At 42.4% G+C, this 19,718-nt stretch overlaps 1 protein-coding gene across 17 annotated transcripts in view; it reads right to left on the reverse strand.

Moving 5' to 3' along the window:
- SUN1 (Sad1 and UNC84 domain containing 1) overlaps positions 1 to 18,822 on the reverse strand; it is a 106,586-nt gene extending 87,764 nt beyond the window's left edge. For 7 of the 17 annotated variants that reach the window (XM_029577099.1, XM_029577096.1, XM_029577091.1 and 4 more), the window contains exon 1: positions 9,555 to 9,750. Coding sequence is in view for 2 of the 17 variants with exons in the window: in XM_029577086.1 (XP_029432946.1) it covers positions 17,803 to 17,834 (32 nt within the window). In the remaining 15 variants the exon portion in view is untranslated. The other 10 variants (XM_029577100.1, XM_029577098.1, XM_029577094.1 and 7 more) reach the window with 7 other exon arrangements.
- Between the last annotated feature and the right edge of the window lie 896 nt (positions 18,823 to 19,718).

Below are 19,718 nucleotides of genomic sequence, written 5' to 3' on the forward strand. Positions count from 1 at the left end.
TACAGTAATCAGTACTTGTGAAGATAAGTGCTTGGAGGACTGTCCTGAAATGTTTCTGGGTTAGTAATGGTTTCAGCCTCCTTAGGATCATGAGTTTGGCGTAGCCTTCTCTGACTTTCAGTGATATGTGGTGTTTAAGATTAAGTTCTGTGTCAATTATTACTCCTAGGTTTCGAGCTCTCTCGGCTATATTCCCTTCCTGACCGCTTTTAAGTTTGATAGGATTTTGTATTAGTGCCATGTTTTTTCGTTCCGTTTTTTCAATGTTTATCACTAGCTCCATTTTGCTTAGTAATTGCCTAATTATGTCTAGGTACATCATTGCTAAGTTTAGTGTTTTTTCAATTGTTTCGTCTATGGGCAAGATTAGTTGAATGTCATCTGCATAGATGTAGTGTGTTATACCGAGTCTTGCTAGGAGGTGGCACAGTAGTAACATGTAGATGTTAAATAGTGTTGCTGATAGGAGTACCTCAGGGCTCTGCACTGTCATTAACTTTATTTTATATCTGTACTTGAAAAAAATCTATTGTTTAGGTGGGATCTGAACCAGTCTAGTGTTTTGTTTTGTAGACCTATTTCTTCGAGCCTGTTTATAAGTATGGAGTGGTTTACTGTGTCGAACGCTGCTGATAAATCCAATAGTATCATTATGTAGTGTTTGCCACTATCAAAACCTCGTAGTACATTATCTGCGAGAGAGATTAGCAGTGTCTCGGTGCAGTAGTGTTTTCTAAAGCCGTGTTGTGAGGGATAAAGTATGTTATTGTTTTCCAGGTGTTCAGCTAGTCGTTTCTGTACCTTTTTTCTATTAATTTAGCAAGGAGGGGTAGGTTTGAAACTGGTCTGTAGTTATTTAAGATATTTGGGGTCACAGTTCTTTTTCTTTAGTAGTGGTTTGATTATTGCCCCTTTTAGAATATCTGGCACTACTCCGTGGTTAATTGATAGGTTGATTATTTTGGCTATTGTATGAAAGGTTATGTCGGCAAATTTTTTTTATATTCATAGCAGGTATGGTATCTAGTTTATGTGGGGCAGGAGTGACTTTTTTTTTTTTTTTTTTTTTTAAACATGGATTGAACTTCGATGTCGGATACTTCGTCAAAGGTGGACCATTGTGTCACATCTCTTTTGATCATTTTTATTTCCTGTTTTGCTGAATTAAGGATCTTATTTCTAAGGTTTATGATTTTGTCTGAGAAAAATTGCTATTTCGTTGCATTTGCTCTCTAGAGGGGTTTGGGGTGCCTCGGTTTTGTCATTCGTCAGGTTTTTTACAATATTAAATAAAGATCTTGGGTTGTTAGCAAATTTTTCAATTTTTGTGCTGAAGAATAATTTTTTTGTATCAAGAATTACTTTCTTGTAATAGGCTAGTTGCTTCCTGAATTTAGTCAGACTTTCTGAAGATTTACTCCTGTTAAGTGTGATCGAAAATCCCATCAACTGTCCGCCTTCATCGGTCACACTAGGTACAGAGGTGATTGAGATAAAAAGAGTAGTTCGCAATTTGGGAATACAATTAGACTCCAACTTGTCCTTAACTCATCACATTTCTCATCTGATTAAGACTTCTTTTTTTAAATTACAGACAATAAAAAGGCTAAAGCCTCTTCTATTTAAATCAGATTTTCAAATGGTCATTCAAGCTATTATTTTCTCAGGTCTAGATTACTGTAATAGTCTTTTTCTGGGTCTGTCGGACTCCACCTTAAGACCTTTGCAACAGATTCAGAACACTGCTGCTCGTTTGTTAACAGGAGTACCTAGGAGATATCACATCACCCCCGTATTGTATGGGTTACATTGGCTACCCATTAAGTTTAGGGTGAAATACAAAATTTTGTCATTAATACATACACTAATTCATGACCCGGATTCTACCTGGCTCTGCACTTCATTGCGGTTATATAAGCCTATTAGAAATCTTAGGTCTACCTCCAAATATCTTCTTGATGTGCCTGTCAGATTGGCTAGACTAAACATAACTAGGGAGAGGGCTTTTTCTGTGGCGGGTCCCATTCTATGGAACTCAATTCCAAATACCTTGAGATCTATCACGGATCACAAGGAATTTAAAAAGGCTTTGAAAACCTACCTATTCACGATAGCTTATGCCAGAATTGAGGAAACAAATACCCTTCCTCAAAGTTCCTCATAATGTCAGTACCAGGTTATGATATGCTGGACCCTCAACAGCTTGCTTATTCTAATCACTTAATCATTTATGGCTTCTGATTTTTTAACTTTTGTATATTTTCCGGCTTTTTCTTGTTTTTTGTAATAATTTTTAGTTTAGGCTTTCTAAATGAGTCAGAGATTATATCTACACGATGTATTTTTTTCAAACCTTTTACTATATTTTTATTTTCTGTTTATTTTTATTTTATTTTTATTTATTTTTTATTAATTTTTTATTATTTTTGCCTTGTTATAAATTGAACTTGTGAACCGTTTTGGTCGGATACTCTCCGTGAAAATCAGTATATAAAAGTTTTAAAATAAATAAATAAATCCATTCTTTTTCTCTTTTTCTTAGCTTTCGTTTGACTTCCTTTATCTTTTCGCTATACCATGGGTTTGATTGTCCAAAGAGGAGGAGTTTGCAAAACAGCCAAAGTAGGGTTGGTGAAAAAAATTGTTCTCAATGAAGTCAAATGTTAAAATTGGGGAAACACTGTTCTTTCATGCCCAAAGCACACCTACATTAACAAAAACCGTCGTGTGGCACACTACCCTTCACGGAGCAGGTAGTGCAGACATGGAGAGGATTCATATGGCCAAATGAAGAGCCAGGGAATGGAGAATAGCCTAATGCCTTTGCATAGATCCATAGTGCGAATGCACCTGAGTATGTGTGTGCAGTTCTGGTCACCCCATCTCAAAAGAGACACAGAAAAGGTACACAGAAGGGCAACAAAAATGATAAAGGAGATGGAAGAGTTCTCTTATAGTAACATAGGAAATGACGGCAGATAAAAAAAACAAAGGTCCATCCAGTTTTCCCAGTAACTTGCTTTTGGTAATAAATTTGCGCACCATGCAGGTTAACACCATGCAAAAAAAGTGTTACTCCTAAAGTTAATATAGGTTAACCCCAATGTTTTTTGTTTTATTTCTATCATCCACAGTGCTTATCCTATGCCCTCTTGAATTCCATTAATCTAGTCTTCACCATCTCTTCCGAGAGGGCATTCACCACCATCTCTCTGAAGAAATATTTTCTGATGTTTGTTCTAATTCGACTGTCTTGGAGTTTCATATTGTGACCCTTAAGAACATAAGAAGTTGCCACACTGGGTCAGGCCGAAAGTCCATCAAGCCCAGCATCCTGCTCAACAGTGGCCAATCCAGGATACAAGTACCTGGCAAAATCCCATGCTGGTAATAAGCAATGACTATTTCCTAAGTCAATTTGATTAATAGCAGGTTATGGACTTCTCTAGGAACTTGTCCAAACCTATTTTAAATCTAGCTACTCTAACTGCCTTTATCACATCCTCTGGCAATGAATTCCAGAGCTTAATTGTGCACTGACTGAAAAATAATTTTCTCCGGTTTTAAATAATATGCTACTTGCTAACTTTATGGAGTGCCCCCCCCCTAGTCTATTACCTGAAAGAGTAACTAACCAATTCCCATTTACCCGTCGTAGTCCTCTCATGATTTTATAGATCTCTATCATATCCCCCGCTCAGCTGTCTCATCTCCAATCTGAACAGTCCAAATCTCTTTAGCCTTTCCTCATAGGGGAACCGTTCCATCCACAATCATTTTGGTTGCCCTTCTCTGTATCTTTTCTAGTGTAACTATATCTTTTTTTGAGAAGTGGTGACCAGAATTACAAACAGTACTCAAGGGGCAGTCTCACAATCATTTTGTGATTCAACAGCTTTTAACAATTTTATATCATCAGCACAATTTGACTACCCTACCCGCTCCTCCACAAATCTGTAAAAAAGCAATGATCCCAGTATAGATCCTAACTCCACTATTCACCTTTCTCCACAGAGAAAACTGTAGAACCCCTAGTCTAATGGAAAAGATTTAGACTTTAATGATGCCCAGACTCTTTCAGGAATCTGAAGGTCTGTATTGTCTCTCTTCTCTTGCACCTCATCTCTTCAAGGTAGATCCTTCAGCCTCTCCTCAAAGATCTTCCAATACAAACCCTGAACCATTTTGGTTGCCCTTCTCTAGACTGCCTTCATCTTTTGGAGAAACCGTCTCCAGAACTGAACACATTTCTCCAGGTGCGGCATTACTAAGACCTGTACAAGGGCATTATCTCTTTTTCCTGCTAGTTATTCCTCTTTCTAGGCAGCCCAGTATCCCTCTGCCTTTAGCCTTCGCCTTGTCACATTACTTTGATTCTTTCAGATCTCCAGACACCATCACCCCAAGGTCTACTTCACAGTCCATGCACATTAGTACTTCTCCCCCTATCACATAGGGCTCAACTGGATTACTGCACCCCAAGTGCTTGTACTTCTTGGCACCGAAACTTAGCTGCCAAATCTGAACACTCTTCAAGCTTTCTTAAATTGTTTTTTCATTCTTTCTGCTTCTTCAGGTGTGTCCACTCTATTGCAGATCTTAGTATCACCCGCAGATGAGCAGGCACCGTGTGCATTGTGTATGGTGCCCAAGGCGGATTCCAGCTATCCATGCCCTGCATGCCATCCATTACTTACTACCACCCTCTGGGGTTCATGCTGTAGCTAGGGGGCATGCATGATTACACATTTTCAGAAAGGGAGTTCCTACAAGTTTTAGAGCCGCTGCTGCAAGTTGCATACAGCAGAGCTCAAGCAGTGGTGACTTTTCCCACAGTCCACCTGATCAGGTTTCAAGGCACACTAGATGGGAAACACTGTGCTAGAGGTCATTTTGCATTACATAATATACTGTACATATGGGCGAAGGAACACAGCCAGCTTTTTGCTCAGTTACACTAATGTTCCATTGCTATGGGTAGATAATGTTCCATTATCTACCCATAGCAAAGTTAAAATCTACTCCAATTAAAACTCCATAGGGGCATCGGAAACTGCAATGGCCTCCATCATGGGGAAAAAAACAAGAGGTTTTAGAGAAGGAAACCAAAATGGGAAGTCAAGGTCTGGGAAATCAGAGCTGGCAGTTCATCTCTATGAAAGAACCAACACATAGCTCTAGACAGTTCTAATCTGGGGGGGGAACCTCACCCTCTGCTGCCGCTCTAGGAGTCCTCCGGTGCTGACTAGAAAGTCTGGGCCTCTGCCCGAGCAGCACTGGACAGGGCAGAGGACTGCGCCTGAAGAAAAAGATTGCATCCCCTGGAAAAAAAAAAATTCTACCCATGAAGGAGTAGAGGTATCCAGACCAGGAGAAGCCTGAGGAGTGCTCACTGAGCCACCTTCCCCTGCTACAGAACCAGTTAGGGGAGTTTAAACATCAGGTGCCCCACCTGAGACGTCTTTACCCGAACCCCCATCCAACTGGGCAGAACCAGGCTTAGTGAAATCAGAAGACGACAATTCTACCTGAGCCTCCAAACAGTGCTGGTACAAACCTGAAAAAGGAAAGATGCTTAGTCTTCTTAGGTACAGACACCATTATGGCCGACAGTGAGCTGAGTGGCGGCCGGAGGCATGAGTCTAGCTGCTATTTTTTTTTATTTGGTTTTGGGTTTTTTTAATGTATTTATTTAGCGCCCAACTAGGCACCCAAAACATACACAAACAACACTTAGGCACGCTTATCTAGTCGGCAAAAAAATTAAGCGCACAGTGCCCCACTTGTGCACGGAAGGAAATGGCGCTTAACATGGGGACAGAGACTAAGAGGCCCGACTGTGTGCCCAAAAACTGAGCACCCAACCAGACACGCACGCCGGACCATCCTGTGGAGGGTAAGCCTTAGTAAGCGCGCAAAAAGCTGTCGCAGCCTACCCAAGCGGTGTGCAGCAAAAAGCCTCGGAACGGGGAGGCTGCTCAACCTGCCCACGTCCCTCGAGCCCGCACGGAGCAGGATGAAATGTTGGACCGGTGCACCGAGCACGGAGACCGATAGCGGAGGGAGTCCTGCACAACAAAAAAAACCTCCCTCCAAGTCTGGGTTTTTTGTTTGTTTAAAAACTTATCAGAACTCAGCCGTACCTGGCTGAGTACAGAGGCGGTCTCTGGCCGCAGTGGGGGGAGCACGTGCCATCACCGCCGCACTCAGCTTCCTGCACCTGGTGCCTTTCGGCTGCTCAAGCAGCCAAGTCCACGTCAGCTGAAAACCAGCTACTGGACCTAGGAACTGGTCCGAGGGTCTATGGAAAATCACCTCAGGAATTCTCAGCTGGGGGAGGGATCAATTGGTATCACCTCAGGAGAGCGGGGCGAACATATTTCCTGAATTCTCCTCTCTTTAAAATGAAGCAATCCCCAGTGGGGATATGCACATCCACCAAGAGCGGCAGGCTGAGGTCACTGCAGGGGTATATATACGGCGACACCTACATCTGCTGGTAGAGGTGCATAACCCACTTGTTCTGGATACATCTGACTGGATGTTAAGAAATTGGGGCTTAGAGTATATATATGTTGTACTTGGTGGGTAGTAGATATATTGATTTTCTGTTATTTTTTGTATTATATAAAATGTATATGTGCTTTGGAAATTATTGTATGAATTATTACAGATGCTATATTTTTAAGGATATTAATTAACTGTGAACACTTTCCCCTGATTTGGTTGTTACATTGCCATGAAGTTGTCAGGACAATCCAAAACAAGACTATTTTTTTTTAAGACGTGGGAAACAAGACTTCAGGTGTGAATGTGTGTCCCTAAAAGCTTTTGTTGTTTCAGGACACATCGGGGAGAATATGAAGACTGACAGGGATGGGGGGATGGGGTGTGTTTCAAATTCACACATTGATGGACTACTGATGTGCACATCCTGGAAAGTAGGCACCTTTAGTGTTAAGCGGAACTTCTTGTAGCTTCTTCAACTCAAATGTTCAGCAACGTTTAAAAAAAAGTTTCCCCAAGAATATATACAATGCTATACACCTTCAAACATGGTGCATGCCTAAAACAAAAATACCCCCCCCCCCCCCCCCCCTCAAACCAAAGCCCTGTGAATCCCATCAGGGAGTTATGCATCCCTGTAGCTACTTCCTCATGGGATGCACAAGAGGAACTGAAGGCCTGGCACCAAGCCCCGTAACCATGGAGAAGGTTAACTTTAAAATTAAGTTCTCAATCACCTGAGGGTGTACAGTGCTACACTTTAGTAGCTTTCTGAGTGGGGAGAAACTGAAAAGGCCTGTATTCCCTTGGCTTAAAACATTCACTCACAGCACGCGGCTGAGTACTGGGACTCATTCCCGCAAGCAAAGTTCTCCTTAAGTACAGAGGGTTTGCTACACCCTCTGTCCCCACAATACCTTGCCTGAACAAACGTCTCCCTTAAAATAATGCACTTGGACTGGTGGCTGTGGGATTGTAAATGTACCAAGAAAAGTGTTCTAGTAATATATATGCTAACAGTTTTAAAGTAAAAATTAAAAAAAAAAATATGAACCTGAAAAAAATAAAGTCACAAATGTTGGGCGCATATATTTAAAATCAGCACAAGCAGCCTATGCTCCTTGAGGTATTTGTTTCATTTAAATACATGGAAAATAATGCTGCCATGTTATGCTACACACCTTTACAAAAAGGTCTTTACACTCTAACCTATCCTCCTTAGCAGAAATAAAACAATAAACTGCAGAAATAAAACAATAAACCGCAGAAAACCAAACTGTTTTAAGAGCTAAAAATGCAGCTCCTTCCGGGAATGAGGTATGGCAGTGCAAGTCTGATTACTTCTTGTGAAGGCATCACAGGCATTTGGCCAATCAGATTACTCGACTGGCTGCAACCCACTCTGCCTGTCCTTCAGATACACCGACAGCACAAGACATGCTACGATTAGGTTAACCTCTCTTTTGCAAGCTGCAGGCTTGCACCTAGTGCTCTCTTTACATACAGTCTACAGGTGCTTTATGATAAGCTGCCAGATTTTAGTCTTACACAGCAAGATGCGCCAGCAGTAACATTGTACCACAGGTCTAGCTCAATGCAACCTCTTGCCATCTTGCCACCTTGCAGTCATCGCTGCAAACCTGCAAGCAGTGACCATAAAACAGTAAAACACCAGCCATAGCACCAATTAATTTAGACCGTAAATGGGTAATTACCTGTAATTGCCATTCTTTGACGGTAGTATATTTCATGGATTCTTACAGATGGGTCACATGCCCTAGGGGGTGGCACACGACAGGTCATGTGACTCCATGGAGACTACCTGGAAAGGTTGGGGGGGGGGGGGGGGGACGGGACGGGAGTTGTGAGGAAAAGGATTTCACGACTGTATGGCGTACACAAATCTATATGGAAAAAAATTAAAACTTAAAATATTTTGTTTTTCAGGTTTGTCCCCTGCCCAAATGTCACTCTACAATGATAAATTACTTTGACACAATATGTGGCTAAGGATTTCTGCTTTACAAACAATATGAACCCCTGCTACCTGTACCTGCTGCCTCCCCCTTTGAAAGAAAAGCATTTATGTTTATAGGCAAATTAAAAAAAAAGATCAAAGAACACTGCTTTCAACTGACTAAACTAAAAAAAATTAACTTATAAAGCAAAAAGTCTTATAGCTCTAACCAATTTTCTTTTCTGGTTGTTCAAAACAGAAAAAAAGTAAGCAATTTACAAGTGCATTTACATAAAGAAATAAGACATTGATATCCAAAAATTTAAAGTAATGGTTCTGCTGCTTTGTATTGCATTTAACCTTTTTAAACACTATCATCTATCCAACAGGTAACAACTGCTAGACTGCCAAACTGAACAGGCTGAAAAAGCACAGGGCATGGATTGAACATAAAACAAACTTAAGGCAAAAATAAAGAATCATACACAAAAGCCTTTGACCTTTTTAAAATATATATATATATATATTACTGATTGTTTTAAACACAGTTTTAGTGTACTGCCAAAAAGAGCAAAGCCAGGTAACAATAAAATTATACAGATTGAGCAATGCATTCAAAGTTCTGTACAATGTAATGCTGCGTTGGCTGTCATGCAGTAATTTACTAAGTTAAATGACTTCCGTCACTTAGCACAGCACATCAGAAGTCTGAAATACTGCAGGTATGGAACAAACCAGCAGCTTTAAACACCACAAAACTGAGAGCAAACAAATACAGCTACTGTGACATAGTAGCCCTGATTGAGAAATGCAGCCTGGCTCATGTGAAACGATGAGGTTTGCACACGGAGAATGCCAACAACAGAAACACTTAAAAAAATCAAAACTACGGGCTGCACATGAATGCAAAACAGATCTGTTCCGGTGAAATAGCAGCAGTACAATACTGTGTAAACAAGCACATCAACCACAGTGAAACAGACAAGAGCAAATCCGCATGCAATATGCACATTCAAAAACAGTCTCTCATTTACAACTTGCTCTCTTGTACAGCTCCCAGACTGATTTAAGAGTAATAGATGCATCAAACCTATGTCTCAAATCCAGTGTCCTCTCTGATTCACACCTTCGGAAGAAAGGATCAGGTTGTAGCCTATGCCCTTCATCCTCTCCAGCTGTATTTCTCAAAAGGGAAGTTCCCAAGTTTAAAGCATATTCTAATTCCACACTGCTGCAGAATCCCAAAATGGCTTCCCAGTCTCAACAAAGCCTGGAGGATCAGACTAATCCGGTCCTCCCAGTCACTGCTGCTCCTGTCAGTCTGATGCCGTTTGAATTTATTGGATGCTGCTGTATCTGGACCAGCCCACTAAGCCTTTAACCCTCTGGCTCCCTTCCATTAGGAGAGAAATGTCAGCCTAAGTTTAAATGCCCCGTGTTGCCACCACTGTGTACGAGTTTATTTTTAGATAGATAGACCTGGACTGCATTGTCCCTCACTGCTTTTGCAGCAGTACTGCATTTCAAAGTCTCTTATTTAAATAAACTTAAAAGGTAACAATAACCTTTAAGATAAAGCCGATGTCTTACTATAAAAGGCTTCAAAGTTTCAGTAATACAGCGTAAAGCAAATTCTAGCTACAGCTGGAAAACACAAAATTCTGTCTAACTTTCTATTTTTCTTTAAATGGAAAAAAAAAAATCAACAATTATTGTAGAAGAATGATGACAGAAACAAGGCAGAAGAACACAACATGCAGTTAATTTGTCACTCTAGCAGATGCTGATACAAAGTGAAAGGCAAAGCATTCTTGAAATAGGCCACTTGCAAAAAGACAAACGTTTTAATAGCACGCCTTCAGGACTAGATTGCCCCATTCTTTTCTGTGATCAATTTCCTATAGTTTCTAAAACGTGCAAAAGGCTGGCAGAATACATCAGGAGACTGCTGACAAATAATATCGAACAGTTTACGTTTTTGTAACTAAATCTGTTCTGCAGATGGGAATAAGATTTCAACATTTAACCTCTCTAACAATTAGGTTCTGGTCATGCAAAACGAAGTTTCAAATATGAAATATACATCCTTCTAAAAAAAGGAGTCGGACTTACTATGAAGCCTACTGATACAACAATATCTGTTTTATTGTAGCATATGTTTAGGCTCATTCCCTTGCACAGAGACTAATCCAGCGCTTCCCAAACTTGTCCTGGGAACCCCAAAGCCAGCTGAGATAAATTTGCATATACTAAGTCTCCCACCATACACAGGTTTCTCGCTTGCATATTTATAGTGGAGATCCTGAAAACCCGACTGGCAGTGGGGTCCCAGGACAGGTTTGGGAAGCCCTGGATTAAGGAATTAACTTCACACAAATAAGGATATTTCAGACCCAATTTATACATTAAAAATCAATAGATTGCGTTTATAAATCTCAACTAACCAGCCAAATTGGTTGCAGCCTTATTATACACAAATAAGAAATTAGAGATTTCTAAAAGCAGTTGTCAATTCCTGATCGTTATAATAAATTCTGAATTATTTACATTTCACCTTTCATGAAACTTCAAAGCTAATTACAATCAGGTACTGTAGGCATTTTCCTATCCCCAGGGAGTTCAGTATTTAACAGGCCAATGCAGAAAGGCACATTTGGCCCAATGCACTATTTTTACCCACAGTTCTGTGTTCATCTTACCTCCGATGTAGTAAGGAGTTTTACTCACAGAAAACGTATGGGTACGAGAGTACTGCTTAGTGGCCTTACAAGGAGATCCCATGCTAAATGAGGGCATTAAGTAATACTTCCCAATGCAGAGAGTTACACTGGCCAAACTCACTTATCCGGCTAAGAGGCAGAGAAGCAGATAAAATTTTTTTATTTTTTAGGTGACGGCACAGCAGCCCCGGAAGCTTAATTCCATCTTTGATCCCAGAGTTAAGTTTCCAGGGCTAAGAGTGCATTTGGCCAGCATAGCTCTCTGCATCAGGGAGTTCTACTTAATGCCCTTATTAGTATTATTAATATAGTATTATTAGCATTGAGGTACAGTAAGTCCCTGCCCCACACAGCTAAAAATCTAAATGGGTACCTGAGGCAACAAGCAAAGTGAGCTGTCCAAGGTCTCAAAGAGTATCATCAGGGGAACCTGGAGTTCAATCCTGATTTTCAGTCCTACCAGTCCTCTGCTGGCCATTAATGCAGTTCGAGTGCTTAACCTATCAATGCGTCTCTTAGCCTCAGGCAAATCGCCATACTGGGTGCCTGGCTAGGTTGTATATAACAGGGGGGAGGGGAAAAGGAGGAGAGAACCCTGCCCTGAAACCATTGGGGATATGGCACTGTTTGGATCACAGCCAAACAAGGAGGGTTAAACCGTTCGTAATACAGCAAACGTTTTCCCACAACGACTGAAAGTGTTGATACATTACTATATAAACCAAATTTGTATTGCACTGTCAAGAAAAGAGTTTTCACAAAAAAAGGCAGCCTAAGCACGTTCCTCTTTTCTTGTTCCTCACCTCCTGCAGAACACGTGAGCACATCACATCTAATATTACGGCAGATTCTACTAACCTATTACAAAACAGTAGGAAGAACCTGCTCCATTACTATCTGGTGAAGACTGAAACCAATATAAAATAACCTTCAGCTTAAAAAAAAAAACAAACCCACACAATCATTTTATAACTACAATAAACTAAGACCTACGTTTTAGCAGCTTAAGCAATTTTCAGGTGGTTGAGAGCATTTCACCCTTGAGCTTCACGATGCAAATCATGCAGACTTCCACTAATGAACAGTCTACAGAGCCTGGTCACTATAGGCTCTGGTGATTGGAGAGTGTATAGATGTGGTCCAATGTAAGAAAATGATGAGGTGCAAAAAAAACAGTACACTGTGAGTTTTAGTGACAAAACCACCCAGGCTAAGTTAAAATAAGCACAACAAATGATGTTTCTGTTCTTATCTGTACATTTTTTAGAAATGCAAGAGAGATTGCTACCTAACAATTCTAAATATAACTAAGAGAGGCAAAAGAAAAATCTGAATTCAGTACACCTCCTGGAAATTTTTAAAGAGCAATGTACATTTTTCAATGTATAATTTAAAAAAAAAGTGATCTTGTTGTACAGTATTTTTCAATAGCCCATATAATTAATATCCACCCTGCAAACATTTTACTAGTTATTTCCCCCCCCCCCCCCCCACACACTACATAGGCAGGCTGATGCAATAAGACGCGCAAAAAAATGGGCGTTCATACCGAAAGCCTGTTTTCCTAATGCACACGCAACCACATCCTCTGTGCACCCAATGCAATATTTAAATGAGAAGGAAAGCGGAGTGGCGTACAGAAAGGGCACACTAAAGAGAAATAAGCATCTGTGGTGCCTCAAAAGTGTACTGCATCAGGCGAAAGGATGTCTAAATTGTACATTCCTAACAAAAGTGCATTGTTAACATGAAATTACAGAAATCTGCAGTGTGTGTTTACCAAACGGAAAGGAGTCACCCAGGACTTTTTAAGGTGTCCTTTAGCTAATCACGCTCTGCTCCACTACTCCCTACATACATTTTTAAAAAAAACGTGTTCTAACCCCGGAAAGCAGAATATAAAATAAATAAATAAATAGTACATACATAAAATCTTACTCTCTCTAAACAACCCTACCCTACAAGGGGCACATTTACCGCAACACAAAGGACCACATTTTTTTTCTGTTTCTCATGATTCCTTGACTGCGAGTAAGCTTTACTCCACCGTAGCCACGAGTGGGCCGTGGCCCAACCAAACAAAGCTTCCCGACATCGAAGCAGCATCCATGCGGGCACATAGCAAGAACCAAGGCGGCGCAATGACGACATGTCTGCGGGGATCCCACCCTCCGCAGGCACATGAGCTGAACCGCGGCGGTGGCGCACTGATGTGTCTGCAGGGATCCCATCCTCCCCCCGGAGGCGCATGAGCAGAACCACAGCAGCGGACTGAAGATCTGCCCACGAGGTTTCCTGGCCTCCCCCCCCCCGCGGGCTGAAGAGGACAACGATGATCGGACGGCTTGCTGAAGACCGAGCTGAAGAAGACTTCAGTGATGTGACAGGCCGCAGGAGGAGAGGGAGACACGCTCTGAAAGGGAAGGGAGGAGGAGTAAGAATGCCTCACTCCCTTGCCTCTCTCTCCTCATCCCTTTCCTTTCCATCTGCCTCACTCGCTCAGCTTCCCTTTCCTTTCTTTCCCTCTTACCGAGGAGGGGATTGTGAGTGAGAGGGAAGGAATGGAATGGAAAGGGAACGGAGGAGAAGGGAGAGGGGAGGGAAGGAACTGAAATGGAGGAGTGAGAGAAGAAAAGGGGGTAAGGGAGGGAATGGAAGGGGCTGGAACAAGGTAGGGAGTGAGAGAATGATTGAGACTGCTGGGGATGGGGGCAGTGAGGGGAGAGTGTGAGACTGTAGATGGGGGGGGGGGGGGGGAGATCTGTGTTAGTGTGTGGGAGCCTGAAAGTGAGAGCCTGTTGGGTGTGTGAGAGAGATGTTAGGTTCCATATTAGGAGGTACCACCCAAGAAAAGGACCTGGGCATCATAATGGAAAATACTTTGAAATCCTCTGTTCAGGGTGTGGCATTGGTCAAAAAAGCAAACAGAATGTTAGGAATTATTAGGAGAGTGGGAGACCAGGACCAACTGAAAAGAAAACTGAAAAGATCAGACAAATGTAAAAAAAAAACAAACAATTTTTTTAATTGATTTTTTTTTTTAAGCAGATGGAATGTGCTATCTTTGGGAATGTGCATTTCTTATGTATTGTATTTTGCTCTCTCTTTAGAGTTCCACTGTTCAGAATCTGGTCTCTTAGGCTGTTTTGTCTGCATGATTTGGTTTCTAGTTTTCAGTCCCTTATTTCTCTATTAGATAAAGGTCAGTCAGTGCTCTGCCAGTGTGTGACCAAGGGGCAGTATTTCTGTTGATGTGTATTTTCTCTGTAGGGATTTGTACCAGTCTGGCTTGTTCTCGTTCCCGAGAAGATGGCGTATTAGTGTTCTGAGGCCTGGTGTAATATTTGTATTGCTGCCTTTTATAAATAAAAGAGTATTTGATTCCTGAGCATTAGTGCTGTGATTGTATGGAATGGCAAAGGCAAGGTTCTAGATGTTTTTTGTTTTTGTTTTTTTTTGCAGAGGTTTGTGTTATCTCACAAAATTTTAGCAATGGAAGGATTGTTTCGCTGAGGTGATACCAGAATTTGAAAATTTTTTTGTTTTGCATATTGAATTGTAATGTGAATTGTCCTAGTTCTGCTCTGCATTTGTTCTTATGATTATTGCTATTTTTTGTAGTTATGATGATCTGTCTTTTTAGAAAGAGGATTCATGAAGAATACATTGATATTTGTTTTATTACATGATTGATTGTGTGTGTTTGCTTTTTACATGATATTCTTGTGTATTTATAAGACAAAATACAGATTGATAAAGCATATAAAATGTTGGTACGTGCTTGAAATATTTATCCATAAATAATGCCTTAGAGTGCACCTGACAAAGAATTTCTAAATAGTTTGCAACATATGCATCATGGATCTCCGCCAAGAACCTTGCCTCATGACATTCAAAAAGAAGCTAAAGACGTGGCTTTTCACCCAAGCGTTCCCGGAGAGCTAAGGCCCGATGAAGTCGATGACTTTATAGACCCCGGTCCATCTATCACACTGTACATATGTTTTTGAGTTGTACTTTATTTCAGCTAACAGTTTTTGAATGTAGTCCTTTTTATCTCTCTGTAAGTTCTTTATTTCAACTTGTTCCAATGTATTCTGCCCCAGAGGCGACAGTTTCAGTTCCTTGTAAATCGGTGCAATATGTATATTATACAGGAACATCGGTATATAAAAATAATAAATAAATAAATATGTTTATCAATCTGTATTTTGTCTTATAAATACACAAGAATATCATGTAAAAAGCAAACACACAAACATCAGACCCAATCTGCTCACCCATGTTAACCCTGGCGCACCCCCCCCCCCCCCCCCAAAAAAAATCAGTTCTGGCTACACCGCTGACCTCCAGAGCTGGAGTTTTTTTTTTACACTGGAAAACTATGTGCACTGGGCGCACTTTCCTGCATCAGGTGGTAACAGCGGTTTTCATTTACATGGAATTTAAATGTGATGGGCACTATCTGGTACACGTTTCTTATGTCACATTTTAAACACGCTAATATCCTTGCTGCATTGGATGCTATTATTGGGCATCGGAAACGCACAACCAAACGGGACTAAAACCATGCACTAGGCTGGGCACATCTTATTGAACTGGCCCTGTGGATTAGGTATGCAAGGAGAAGTAAAGATTTACTTCTGACTCAATGATACTCATCATATCACAAGTATCATGACACACTGCATAAAGAGATTGATCCCACTCAGCGTTTTGTGACAGTGTTCCAAATATGGATTGTTCAAGCTACATGACATTTTTATTAATTAAAATTAGTAAATGCGCCTATCCACATACAGGCAGATTACATGTTATTTTTAATTCACTCATCTACCACAAATTTACCTCTGGCTATTTTACGAGGGAGGGGAGGAAGGTGGGCGAGTTTAACAAGTTTCCTGTTACGGAATAGGTGCTTCAGGGCACAGCCAGCATGAGACAAACAGGGAGAGAAAGAGGGCGAGGCACAGCAGGGAGGGAGAGAAAGGGGGAGGAGAGAAAAAGGAGAGCAGTTCGGGCGCCTTATAGGGGAGGCCAGATGCATTCAGGGTTCCAGTTTTCTCCGTAACCAAAACCTGTGCTGGTCATCGCACAGGCATTTGGATTCGCAGGATCCCACAACAAATGTGCAAGTTTAGCTCATGCATATTCATTGTGGATATGCCGAAAACCAGACTGGCTGAACAGTCGCCTTAACTCGGGAAGCCATGCAATTTAAGACCGCCTATAAACACGCTTTCCCTTTACTTGCTATTTTCATCACTTGCCGCTAAGTATCCCAGAGTAACAAAGACAAAATCTGGAGGAAGCGCCGGGCAGAGCACAACCAGAAACGGCAACAGCGTCCGCATTCCGGCTGCGCCTGCTCCGAAGCCCACACCAGGCTTGGGAATGGGCAAAAGGAAGCGCTCCACGCCCATCCGCAAGCAGGCCCGCCTCCCGCCCAAGCGTCTCTCCAGCTTCTAGGGAGGAGGGGGGAGCAGAGAGTCGCCAAGCCCGCCCATCCACAACCCGAAACGTGAGAGCAGGAGGGCCTTCGCGGTTCCTCGCGTGCCCGCTCAACTAGGGGCGGGAAGTCCACCTAGGCCTGGCCCCGGAGCCGCGGCCTTTCCCCTTCTTACCTGCGCCGGCAGCCGTGCCTCCCCGCCCCCGCGGAGAAAGCCTAAGGGAGGTGGGGGGGGGGTTCCACCGGCTCCAGAGAACCGCGCAGGCAGAGCGCAACGTCAGAACCACCAGGACAAGGCCGGGCCGCAGTGAACCATGCAAACTCCACTACCGACCTTACGCCATTCAAAGAGAAACAAAACATCTGCGCATCAAAACTCCCGCCTTCCGCTTTCTCCCCTGAGCGGCTTCCTCGAGACCGTGACGTCACGGCCGCGCTGTGGCGTCATCGCGGGAGGCTGCGCCCTGGAACGCGGGATAACGTCATCTCTGCGCGTTTTCGCTTGTTTCTTGTGCGGGGCCACGAACATATACGTCACAGAGGAGCAAGGAACCAAATCTGGGTGGCACCGGCCAGTCCCTGCCATGAGAAGGAGGTTTTCCTGAAGAAGGGCAGCTCTGGAAGATTATTTGTTCCTAGAGAAAGCTGAATCTCTTTCCTCACCTCACCATGCGCGTTTGTGAAAACGTAAGGTAAACGTAGAATAGGGTGTCAGAGAAAAAGTACAAGGTTCATCTAAAAATTAAGTCATTGATGCTGTGCGAATCAAAAAGGGAAGCTGCCAGCTCACTTTTCAGAAGCCAGTTAGACAGATACCGCAGAAGTATATCCCACTGACTATAGGGGTCAAGTGATCTGGCTAACTTGTTCACTAGCTAACTTCCTCATAGAGCATACCAATGCGGCTGTTTTGGAGTTAGGACCTTACTGTGGGCAAATTAAGAGTTAGAAGCACAGCGCCCAGTTTTCTGCAGCAACTAAAAGTAGTTTCTGCAGCAAGAGTTTGAACATATTTATATATTAAATACTATTAATTTGTATTTTACTTTATAAAAATAAAACTTCCTATGTCATGTTAAAAATCTCAGTTACTCTATAGAGAAAAACTTAACCCACTCCACTCAGAGATTTACATTTTTTTAAATCTTCAAATACTTGCATAAACAGACCCTTGAATACTGCTCTCAACTTCTCGCTCCATCAGGCCTGAATTTGCCAATAGGCATGTTAGACCTGTGCCTAGGGTGGCAAAATTCTGAGGGGCAGCAGGGTCAGTTGAAAATTTGATGCCTCCTAGTTCTGCTCACTCAACAGAGATTGGCCTCCTTCCTGTTCTAAACCCTCCCCTTCCAGTGCAGAGAACAGGAAGGAAGGGATGAGGCTGGAAGGGACAGAGCAAAGAAAAACTGCTCTTCTCCTTATTCCAGCCCTTCCTCTCCTATCCTGTGCAGGAAACAAGGGGGGAGGGAAGTGAGGCCACAGCACATAGCAGGAAGCCTAGAAAAATCACTCTGCCCATCTCCTCCTGTCTTTCATGGATTTAAGAGAAGGAGGTGAGCCTGGAGCAGAACAAAGAAAGCTGTACTTTAGATGTTCTCTTGTCTCTTATCTGAAGGGGAGGGAGGGCAACAGTGCCTAGGGGCAGCAAAATTTTAAATCCCTCACTGTTCCCCCATAGCCTTCCTCAAGGGAACTCCTGTCAGCCTAAAAGGCTTTCTTTTCCTCCGCTGACTGCTGCCACATTGTCCTGCATGAGACTTTATGCTTTCAGCTGTTCCACAGCAAAAATTAGAAAAAAAAACTATCACTAACTCTGTGCTTGGAGCCATGCTACCTTAAGTTCAGGAAATGACTGATTTTAAACACTCAGTTGTTGACAGCAGAGTAATAGCGATAGATGTAGAAGGCGATGGTCAGAAAAAAGAATATTTCAGTATTATCAAATGGCAAGGTTAGAGAATCAGGACGTAAGAAGGTAGTGTGAATTTTACCTGAGGCTCAAGCTCCAAGGATGGGCCTTTTATTTTGGAAGAGAGAAAGCTTGATTGAGATTGATTGGCAAGTTCTTCTTCCAGTCTGCAGCTGCTTCTTGTCCGAAATCTATCAGTGCCCAGAAGGGCTTCAGGCAAGGGCATGAGAAGAAAGGCTGTAAGGTTCTGGGCACCTGAGGAGATCTTCCTTTTCAGCACCACATGGCAGAGCCAGCTAATATCTTTCTGTGCCTGCCTGTTTTGGATATCTTGTTTGTTTTATATAACTCTCCTATCTTTCTTCAACACCCTACCCACGTACAGCAGGGTACAAATGAATGGGGGCTTATCTCCCCACGCAGCTGTCCAGTGCAGTGAAGAACTGAGCAACTTTGCATTAAAAGTGCCGGATGAGACCAGCCACAAGGTTTTGGAGTGAGCGCAAGTGGCATAATAATAATGTGTGTTGTCATTGGTGACTTATGCTATTTAGGACCTGCAAGATCTCTCTCTCTGTTTTCATCCTCTCACACTTCGGTAAACCTTGCATGGTTTAAGTCTGCATCTTTAATTTCCACAGAGCAAATATTTCAGAATTGCCACAGTAACTTCTGCAAAAGGACAAGCAAACAGCGCACCCCTCCTCCCCCCTCCCCCCCACATATGCCGCATGCCTCTCATTGATAGATAGTCAAACCCTTTTGTAGCCCCTCCCCTCCCATTGTCATGGAGATGAATCTTGAAGGATGGGGGCATCTGGTGAACAGTACCATTCACTCTACGGGTAGTAACGAAACTGGAGGGCCACACTAAAGCCAGCATCCTGTCGGAGGAAAACAAGTCAGTATGGTTGAGTAAGGGCTAATGTCTGTTAAGCCATGGTCACAGGCAGGAACGCTGCCCTGTGTATGTGACAAGGCTCTGATTTATGGTGAAAAGCGATCTAATAAGTAAATAAATAAACTAAAGTATGCATTGTCTCTGCCATGGGCATTTCTTTTTTTTTTTTTTCCCCAAAACAGGAGCACTGGGGGTGGGTGGTCTTCATGGGTTGCTTTTCCGGTTTGCATTAGTGCAGTCCATGCTGTTTGGGAAGCGGTTCAGCTTGTTTGCAC

Source organism: Rhinatrema bivittatum, chromosome 14 (assembly GCF_901001135.1).
Source record: "Rhinatrema bivittatum chromosome 14, aRhiBiv1.1, whole genome shotgun sequence".
Lineage (NCBI taxonomy): Eukaryota > Metazoa > Chordata > Amphibia > Gymnophiona > Rhinatrematidae > Rhinatrema > Rhinatrema bivittatum.